The sequence below is a fragment of the Bipolaris victoriae genome (assembly GCF_000527765.1).
Source record: "Bipolaris victoriae FI3 unplaced genomic scaffold scaffold_235, whole genome shotgun sequence".
NCBI lineage: Eukaryota > Fungi > Ascomycota > Dothideomycetes > Pleosporales > Pleosporaceae > Bipolaris > Bipolaris victoriae.
Window position 1 is genome coordinate 1 of NW_014575157.1, and position 10,618 is coordinate 10,618.

The 10,618-nt window shown below is 44.0% G+C and overlaps 2 protein-coding genes across 2 annotated transcripts; one reads left to right on the forward strand and one right to left on the reverse strand.

Moving 5' to 3' along the window:
* Positions 1–228: 228 nt before the first annotated feature.
* COCVIDRAFT_64787 (hypothetical protein) lies at positions 229–4,904 on the reverse strand (the record flags this gene model as incomplete). The annotated part of the gene is made up of 4 exons (XM_014694709.1): positions 229–361; positions 433–2,075; positions 2,137–2,911; positions 2,959–4,904. Coding segments are annotated over 4 exons (4,497 nt in total), but the record flags the coding sequence as incomplete, so codon positions are not given.
* A 692-nt stretch (positions 4,905–5,596) lies between these two features.
* Positions 5,597–5,848, forward strand: COCVIDRAFT_116157 (hypothetical protein; the record flags this gene model as incomplete). Its single annotated transcript, XM_014694710.1, has 1 exon — positions 5,597–5,848. A coding segment is annotated over one exon (252 nt), but the record flags the coding sequence as incomplete, so codon positions are not given.
* Positions 5,849–10,618: the final 4,770 nt, after the last annotated feature.

Genomic DNA, 10,618 nt, shown 5'->3' on the forward strand with positions numbered 1-10,618 from the left:
TGGTATCTGGCTTGGAGCTACACACACACACAATTTATTTACGCCCGGCGGCCAAGCCGAAAGGGCTACGAACGCTAGTCTAGCTTTACACTTCCTATGCTCAGTCTTGGTCTCCCTAGCCCATATGTCTTCTTTAGCCCACATCTTTATATAGCTTATCGTCTAAATCTAAGCCCTTACTTAATACCTTGGCACGCCTCTTCTCTATCTACGATCGCTCCTCATCAGCTTGGAGCTACAGGCGTGACAGTAATCGGTGGGGCATTCTTCGCCACATATACCTGGACATTGATGGCCACAAGAAAGATACCTCGAGCAGCGCTGGTCACAGGGCAGTCTGTTACAAGGTGCAGAACACGGCCTGAAAGGGAATAAAGGTCAGTATCGGTTTAATTGACCAGGAATGACGGACTCGAGCGATGCTAGACTTACATGGTGCATCGCTCACGATGTTGGCATTCCCATGTGCATCTCTCAATGCATGGCGCACATGGCTCATGGCAGCGCAAGGTGCATTTAGAATGCCGGCAGCGGACTTCACAGGGAGAGAAGCAAAGACCACAGTCTTTTCCGTGGCAAGCCTTCTGACACAAATGGTTACATGTGCCAAATCGGCGTCCGCATGGTCTGGTGCATTTCTGGTGTGAGATAGAAACTTTGCCTTCAGCATCGTTACGGTTACAACTACTACATGTTCCTGGGCAAAGGTGGCCGCAGAGTAACGTTGTAGCGCAAGGGTTTGAGCAACGATACTCTTCTGATGTCACGTCGACTGAGCAGGTCACCTTCACCGTGTGTTTGCAGGACGGGACAAGCTTCTCAACCAAAATGGAGCAGCGGAGTATACCGGGATTCTGTGCTTGAAAGCAGAATACGTTATCCTTGAAATGACCGCAAGGAAGCGGGACATTGTTCAGATTGATGTGACACTTTTCGCAATCCTCCCCGCACGTCGGCTTCTGACAAACATGTCCGCATGGTTCGTGCAGCCTCTGACAAGGCTGTGTGCATAGAAACACGTTGTGCATACTTTCCGAATGACATCTCGACTGGCACATATGGCCACAGTCAGGCAAGCGCCAAGGACATGCGAGGCGACATCCTCCTTCTGGGCTGACTTTGGGAAAGTCATGAGGTTCGTGAACTTTGATCTCGGTTTCGGGATGGCGTGGGCAGTTAAGCGCCAAACTCGTTCCCACAGCGTCAGTCATCCGAAGCATGTTGATAACTTTCTGCCACATGCCAATGTTTGAATATGTGTCAGAGTTGCCAATTAGGTACATTCCGTGCTGAGCTCGACTGAGAAGAACGTTGATTCGATTTGTCGTCCTGAGGAATCCGACCCTCTTCTCATTGTTGCTTCGGACAAGGGAGACAATGATGACCTTGGCCTCTTCACCTTGGAAGTTGTCGACAGTCGCAATTCGTAAGAGATCAATGAGTGTCTTTTTTTCCAAAACGGTCTTACGGTGTGTTGAATGAAGCTCTGCGACTTCATGTTGAGGACTTGCGTCGCCTTCTGTGAATCCTTCCTTATCAAGTGCTTCCTGATCTCGGTCGCTAAGTACGATTTCAAAGTCGTTTCTCATTGCTGAGCGAAGCTTCTGCAGCTGTCCAGTGTAAGGTGTCAAGACAGCGATATCGCTGCTTTTGTAGACACCCTGCCGAACAATGTGGCGGATCAGACTATGCACCATTTCTACTTCCCAAATGTTTGAATGAGATTTGTGGTGCATCTCGGAGTTTTGTCCCTCTTCGAAGTGGTCATGATCTAGCCAGTACACATTCTTTTGCATTCCAACGACATTTGGAAGGTCAATAGTGGTATCGTGATCGGTCAATCTGGGATAGACCGTTTCCTGTATTAATTTCGATATCTCAGGACGCATTCGTCGCTGCACGTTCAGCTGGGCTACTGGAATCCTAGGTCGCCCAGATTGCCCCACAGAAAGCCTTTCAAACTGACTTCGATCTAACTGGTAGAGGCCGCCCTGATTACTTTCGAGCGAAAGACCATAGTTATTTATCTGCGGACGAAGTTGCTGATGGTCTCCGATTTGGATCAGATGTTCGACCTATAAATGTTTTCGTTAGAATGCTTGTGCTGGTATAGGGCTGTTTCTGGGAGAAGTTTACCGTCGGGAGCAACGCAGATAGCATGTGCGGTTCCATGACTTCTCCAGCTTCCTCGCATATCACAATCTTGCATCGCACATGCCGCAGAGTGGAAATTCGTTTCGCCAGACCCGTGGTAGTGATTCCAATGACGTCCGCCTCTTGAAGGACTCGTCGGTCAACCTCGTCATGAATATTTGCTAGTTGCCCATACGCAGAGTCAGTTATCTTCACACTCTCGTAAAGATCATCAAGAGCATCATCGTAGATCTCTTGACACCAGAAATCTATAAGGGTTTGTTTCTCTTGCCGTGACAAGGAATGAACGTTGACTGCCGCCTTCTGTAGAACGTGGTCGATCAAGGTGGCCGCCAGCCTGATCTCGCCATCTCGTGTCGCTGTGCCATCACTGCTATTGGGAGGAAGCCAGACATCAAAAAGAGGCTTACCAACACGCTCAAAACCGTCTTCATCAAATCGACTAAACTGCTTGTGAATCTGCGGGTGCCTGCGCATGAGGTAATACTGCAAATTTGACCAGTTGGCATGTTTAAAAACGCCATGAAGTCGCCCTAGACTTTTCTTGATTTGCTCTGACTCTTGTTCTAAATGCTCGTATGCTTTGTGAAGGAGGAACCCTTCGGATCTTGTCTTGCCTTCCATTTGAGAAATCTTCCGAAGGTTGTGTTCTTCCAGCATGGCGGAGTGGCTCTGGCCTCCGATACGAATAGTCTTCTGGATTCCATTTTCGATTAAATGCTCGAGAAATTGATCAAGCGCGTGGTTGGTATAACACCTTGTCCATCTTTAGCCAAGGATATAAATATTGGAAATTCGACTCACACCACGATGATAGGCCCTAAGTCCACTCTTGATTTACAGTCCATTAGAATCTTCATCAATTCGACGCCGAGATACGACTTTCCTGTACCAGGGGGACCTTGGATAAACGCAAATTCACGCGTCAAAGCTGATATCAAGGCCCCACTTTGGCCACGATCTAGTCCGGTACGAGCTTCAATCATGGCAATCATAGCTGTGTTATCAGGAGAAGAGTTCGAACGCACGTAGATATCGCCATTTCCCACCTCGTCTTTCTTGAAAATGGACTCCAAATTAAAAGCAAATTCAGGACGACGAGTGTAAAGCGGGGCCGGTATGTCAAGAGTGTTTCCGCCTTTCCGGTTCTGCGCGTTCTCGATTTGGTCGGGAAGGATACAGTCCTTAAACGGCAGCCTGCTGTGCTTTTGCATTTCCTTCAAGTTCTCGAGGATTGGTACAAATGTGGCGGGAATGATACCGGGGAACTCTAGAAGAAGTCCACGAGCATTTTTACAGCTCAAGGAAATGGCCAGAGCTACCTGTGTCTGGTCAACGGCTACCAGCTTTAGGGTAATGGTGCACCGATAATCTTCCTTGGTGAGGCTCCGGTCATGCTTCGTGTCTGTATCTCTTCTGCTGACAGTGAAGAACAAGTGCTGAACTTGACCATCGCGAACCGAGATAAATGAGAGAAGGATACCTTCGCGAAGTCTTTTTGAGTCTTGCCACCATTTTTGTCTCTCTTTCGCTGATTTTCTGCGTAGCTGTGGAAGTTGGCTGAACGATAAACTTATTTCGAGACCATGGCGACGGTCGAATGAGATGTAGCTGATGTACGCATCCGGGTAGTGGAAAGCTCGAAAATCTCCGAGACTAAGATTCGGATTGTCGATACAAGCTGGATCATTTTGTATAGTGTGCAAGAACAATCTAAGAGCCGTTTTCAGTTCTCCGAAAGTATCGTGACGAAGAAGACGAAAGAATGTATCGATATGCCTTTCAACCTTGTTTTGAAGGAAGTGAGGCTGGTCGGGATCGGTGGATGGCAGAAAGTCGATTGCATCGCTCATGATTTCCTCAGAAGTTGGAAAGATCTTAATATTAACAATGTCAGGCTTGTCGTTGTCGTGACGATCTTGTGGCATTATCAGATTGCGAGGATATGTCGACTTGGTGGCCATTTCTGATTGCGCGTTATTTTCTTCTTGCGCAAGAAGTCCATTTGTTCGTGCGACAATAGCTCGTATTTCATTGATCCGCCCCCGCGTGATTGGCATGATCAAATCTCGAGTATCTCCAACGACTACTCTAGTCGCTTCTTCCATTAAATCGAGTAAAGACGTGATGTTTTCGTTGAATCGAGCGCGAGGCTCTCTTCTAACAAGCTCTCGAAGTGCAACCAGCATGGTCCGCAAAGTATTCTGAATCATTTCTGAAGAGTTGACGGATGTGAGGTGGGAATCTACGAGTGTTTGAGAAAGATGTTGGAAGAAAGGAATGGCGCGGTTTCCATTCGTGCCACTCACAAAATTGTAGAGCGCTCCGACAGAGGTATCAACGGAGAGACAGTCCAAAAAAGCGCGATGAGTGATGACAGAGAGAAACGAACACGCGATACGAACGAGTTCCTGCTCTTCTCCTGGGCTTGATCGCAGCTCTAGCAAGGCCTTGATATGTTCCCGGCCTCGATAGTCGTCGCTGTCCAAATCGCGTGGCAACATTTGCTGCCATTCTAGATTGTTGCCACTCAAGATGACAAGGCCACCACTCCAAAGCTGTTTCATTGTTCTCTTATCGTTTCTAATAGGTGGAACTTTGATGAGTCGGCGCCATGCATTGTAGTCCACTCTAGCTTGTTGTTGCTCAGGAGTCTCAGGTTGAGGTGGTCGTCCTCTAGAACCATGTGTCTCATTTCCATTTGTGGAAGGCAGATCATGGGAGTATTTGCATGCTGAGCCATACTTGCAACAGCTGTTCTTGAAGTAGCGGCACGGCCTGGGGCCGGTCCAATTTTTTCCTTTTTCGCCCTGCCCTAAATGGCCTCGTCCAAATTCCCTCCAGTCTCCTCTTCCCCGCCTTTTTTGATTAGATGTATGCATTATTCCAATTTAACGTCTTTTGAGATTTTCGTGTGACGCTACAGATGTGGGTTGATTTTCAACGGGGAAAGTATGCAACGAAAGGTGAAAGAAAGAAATAGCTGGGCTTAATACAAAGCAGAAATATTCGTCAGAGTGTGCTGGCACATGCTTCAAGAAGCGCACCTAGATATGCAAGGAAATAATGTCTGTGCGGAGAAACAACATACTTGTACATCATTGGAATCCTCCTATATCAGCTAATGCAGCCGAACATGTCCTGCAAAGTAATACGCAGTGGTGTGAGTTGTCAATGCAGAGGATATCCGGCTGAGCGGATTCAAATGATGATTGACTAGGCTCAAGTCCAGGCACGTAGTAATAGTGGCCAGACCCAGAAGTGGTCACCCCAACTACTCCGCCAACAGCAACTATTTTTGACTTTTGAAGCTACCCACTACCACCACAGCGCGCTCAATATAGCTACTTCTAGAGTTGCTATTTAATCTGCTATTCGAGATTGAATATCGTGGCTGTGTTTATTGATCGCAGGAAGCTGCTGCTACTGCGTACAGCATTCACGATCAACACGACGCCATCGTCTTGCTGGGCGCGTTCAACACGTGCTAGCTCACCACTACGAGCAGCGACTATCACTGGAACAAGAGGATAAGCTCGCCGATTGGATCCTTCGTGAAGGTAGCTGCACGCGCCCACCTAGTCATGCGCTTCGGCAAACAGTAATCCATGTCCCCAGGCAGAACAGTGACACTACCCCTCTAAGCCAGCATTGGATCTTCAGCTTCTCATGTTGCAACCCGCGCGTCCGCTAGGCTATTTACAGGAATATAAATGCAGAGAGAGCCAAGACAGCTACACAAATGGCTATCATGGATTCCTTTGAGCTACTCGAGCGCACCAAATCGCACTTTAATTGTCAACACATCGATATCTACAGTGTAGATACGACTAGCGTTACCATAGAAGTCTATGATATGGAACTCTCGGGTAGTTGCTCCGACTATCAAACATAAGGCTTACGTTCAAACACCAGAGACTCGACAGTGGATTTCAATCATGAATTGCGTGTCTGCTATTAGCGCTAAGTCATCGCTAGTAATGATCGGCAAGGGCCAGAACATCCATTGGCTATAGATTTCAGCCGAAATACCTAGCTTGTACTACACTACTTCCGTTAATGGCTGGATCTCAGATGATCTCAGTGTTGGGAAGTTCGATTGCGTCTTTATACCGGATAATACTACTGTGATTGCTGCCCGTGATCGACTGTTCCTGCTCGATGGCCATTGATCACATTGCTCCAGAGTTCAATTAGGCTTGCTACTATCACTCAAAATAGTCACCTCTTGTATCGGCTTGCACACTCCTCTCATGCGCTACAGCCTGTTGACCTTTCTCCAGTTTCTGTCAATAAGTTGTTACCGCAGCCAGATTCAAACCCGCGCTGCCCTTACTAACACTGCGTAAACTTGGTAATGAGAATATTTCACTACAGTTATATACCGATGGCCGAGGTAGCGAAATGGCACCTGCATAGACTCCGAAGAGTCATGTGCTTAGTGTTTTGGTGAGCTTAGAAATACCATGTATAGTCAAGTTGTTGTCCACTGACTAATAACGATAGTTACACATGAACCAGAACATGACGTATTTACAAAAATTACCGTCCCTCAGATCTAATACAAAAGGAATTTTTATTTATCGAGGATAGCGATGCTAACCGAATATGGGTATTGCGACAGCTCATGACCGCAAATAGTCGAATGCAGATAAGCTTTCTACCCCGGCAGTAGATAAGGTTTAGCGTCAGCGCATACGCACGTTAAGAGGATAATTCCCTCCCATGAGCCATCTTGGAGAGTGGCTGTAACTTTCTTCTCCCATGATCGCCTGTTAGTTGTGTATGCAATGGCCAATACTGTCATTAGCGATTGCAGCTTTGCTCCTCTGGACAGCGTTCCAAAAGCCCAATCATTAGATGTTCGTGGATTGACTAATTACATCAATTATTCTGGAGCCCACTTCCTGCGCTAAGCTACATAGGCAATGGGGGGCTGCTCAAGTGTGCTGCGCAGCTGCATGTATGGGTGAAGCCGCAATCGCTAACGACTGTACAGCACGTTACGTACTGTATGTAGGTTGCTTATCTTCCACCCATAAAGCAAGACGATCTTTCCCCGCTTTCACCTTCGTCACTCCTTTGTGGTGCTGTACTGCTGTGTCACGACCACTGAATGCTGATACTCTTGATTACGCTTACAGCCTGTAAGCAGAACGAAGGCTGCGACTCGAAACGCTGTGCCGCAATCCTAACCAATCACATTACGTGCTAAGCGATCACTATCTCTTGGCGTTACCGAGGAGCTGATCAGCCTGTAGCACGGCCTACCAGTAATCAATGTGAAGGATGCTGCCTGAGACGCTGCACGGCAATTCTTCCAACCGTGCCGCAAACACATAACGTACCTAGTGATTAGTACGTCTTAGCACTATTGAGCATCTAAGCAGCGTGTGCTAAGCACTATAACCAGTTGTTATAACTTGACTTTTTTTTTCTCTATTTGCTATATAGCGTATTAGATTAATTATCTTAGAAAAGAATAGCAGGCCATACTCTAACCTACCGCAATCAGGGATTAAAAATATAACTTTACTGTTAAAGTAAAAGAGTTTAGGTAAGCGTTAGCGAGACTATTACAAGCAAAAGCGGAAAGGATCTCCTCTCCAGGAATGACAGTATAATAGTTAAGAAACTACCTAGAATACTAACCAGAAACGATAGATATCATAGGGCTAGGTTACGTAATTGTTATAAGTGTTATACGGGGTTCGAGTCTATACTGTGCCGGTGCATAGGGTCACGTGTGACCCTTGTGCTGACACTGTGGTACAGCCGTCCTAACTATAAGAGCGGTACTCTCGTAGGTAGCAGGAGAATAGACAGGGAATAAAGTTTTAAAATCCCTTTACTATACTTTTATGACTCCTAGTAACAATACTCCCCCTACGATAATATAAGAGATTTAATGCCTAACGCTACTATCTACTATAGTAGAACTTATAGCTGTAATATACTCTACGCACTCTTATAATAGTAATGCCTAAGAGGCTATAAGCTTCTACTCAGAGAATTTAAATACTAGTATCACTATATTGCGATAATAAATAACTATGAAAAGATAAGACTTATATAAGAGGGATAGCTGTAACGGGCTGAACGCCCTTTAGATAGCTCCTCAATGGAATCTCGGTTGAAGCCACGCTCGCGCTATCTGAACAACGTTCAGACGACGAGCGCAAAATCCAGGTGTTACTCTAAGCACCTAGATTCTACTCACTGCCTAAGCCGCGCTTAGATACCTAGTATAACCTTTCTCTAATAGGTAAATAAACACTACGTAATGTTATAAGTAACAGCAGGAAGAATCCTCTCCCTAGGTATGAGGATAAATGGTTGGGAGACCACTAGGGATCCTAACGAGTAGAATAATTATCGTAGAGCGAAATTACGTAACTTAGTATCCTACTAAGATATAGCCTCTAGAAGGCTACTATAGATAGAGAGACTAACTGTTACGACCAGCCTCAGAATGTGGAGGACATTTCGTCGTTACGTTTATTTAACGAGTAATTTGTAAGAAGGCGACATAACCGCAGGAAACGATACGCACTCTTTAGGATTAGTTATCACGTGACTGCTTAATAATGAGCGCTCACCAGTGAGCAGACGCTTAGCACTATAGCGCTCACTAGTGAGTAACACTTAGCAAAGATGCTCAACATTAAGCGCTCATTAGTAAGCATTGCTTACTATTGAGCACAACACTTACTTAGTATATAGCATTAAGCCTCGAGCCCTTATAGCTTAATATGTTTAACTTAAGTTCTGAGTATAAGTATAATACATAGAGTTATTCTACTTACCTAAGTTACTATCCTATTGCACACTATCTCTCTATCTGCGAAAACCAACCAATAAGAAGCTTAACACCAGAGGTCTTATATTACTTCCACTTAAGCTATACTCTTAACACTTTAAATACTCTCATAATGAGCGATATTGCAATAGACACCTTAACCGCTTCCTAGACTAGAGAAACCGCGACCAACGCCTACAAGCCTAACCTTTACTATAGCGACCGCAATAAGCTCGAAGCTTAGCTCCTCTAGGTCAACCGTTACTTCTACTTAGCCGGAGATAAGATCGAAGATAACGATAAGGTTATCTTAGCTACTAGCTATTACTAAGATAACGCAGAAAAATAGTTTAGCCTAATTATTAAACATTATATAGATAACTCTATTAATAACGCTAACAACGCCGCCCTAGTTAAAGACTAGGACGCTTTTAAGACCAAGATGCGACAAAACTTCTTACCCTTTAAGAAATCTCTAATCGCGGAATAAAAGATCTAGACCTTACGCTAAACTAGGTCTATAGCTAATTATATGACCTAATTCTAATAGTATACCACGTATATTAAGTAGAACGATAACGCTCTTATGCGCATATACCGCCAGGGCCTAAAACCCATAGTACGTAGAGAACTTATAAGAAGTAGAGCTAATATTACTAACCTTAACAAACTTATAGAAGAAGCTATTAGACTTAATAATAAACTCTATAAGCTCGCGCTAGAAGAACGACTATTTAATTAGAGAACGCGCAACAACAATAATAAGAACGATTAGCCTTAACAGTAACACTACCAACGTTCGCAACCTAACTAGGGACAACATAGAAGCTATTAGCCTAGAACACCTAGTGCATACGCAACCAACGGGTACGAACCTATACACCTTAACAACCTTAATAAAGAAAAAGGACCTAGTAAGCCTTACTATAAGAAGAATAAGAATAAGGACGATACTAAGAAGAAGATTAACTACTATATATATAGTAAGGAAGGCTATATAGTACGTAACTACCTAAGTAAGAATAAGGTTAAACGACAGCTTAACGTCCTACATTAGAAATTAGAACTAGATAATAATAAGTTATAGAATGTTATTACCTAATTAGAGATCTAATACTATCTAGACGACATAGAAGTTATTAGTAGATTAGATAACTTAACCCTAACTACGTCTAAAGACACATCTAAAGCTAAGCTAGTTAGCGATAAGGAATATAAGACGCTAGAAGAGGAATAACCTCTTGCGTCTAAATATAAGAAGATAGTATAATTCTAGAAAGGAAATAGACTATCTATACCTTACGTAAAAAGGTAAGACAGCGTAATACTAGAATTACTTAAGACTCTATACTAAGACAGCCTATAAGAAGTAAAAAGATAGATTTACTTACTATCTACACTACTTAGACAATCTAATATAGTCTACACCTATATAAATAATAATAAAGAAATACTACTTAATATATACTAAACNCTATAGNACCTANNATTAGANANTAACTTCTATAAGATTAAGATAACTTAACTACTACTAACGTACACGCATATTACGGCTAATATTAAGAGATTAGAATAGAGACTTATACCCTAATAGGCATAATAAGTAAAATAAAACTAAGAATAGAATAACTCTAATAAACCCGTATAGTACTAGTATAACGTAAG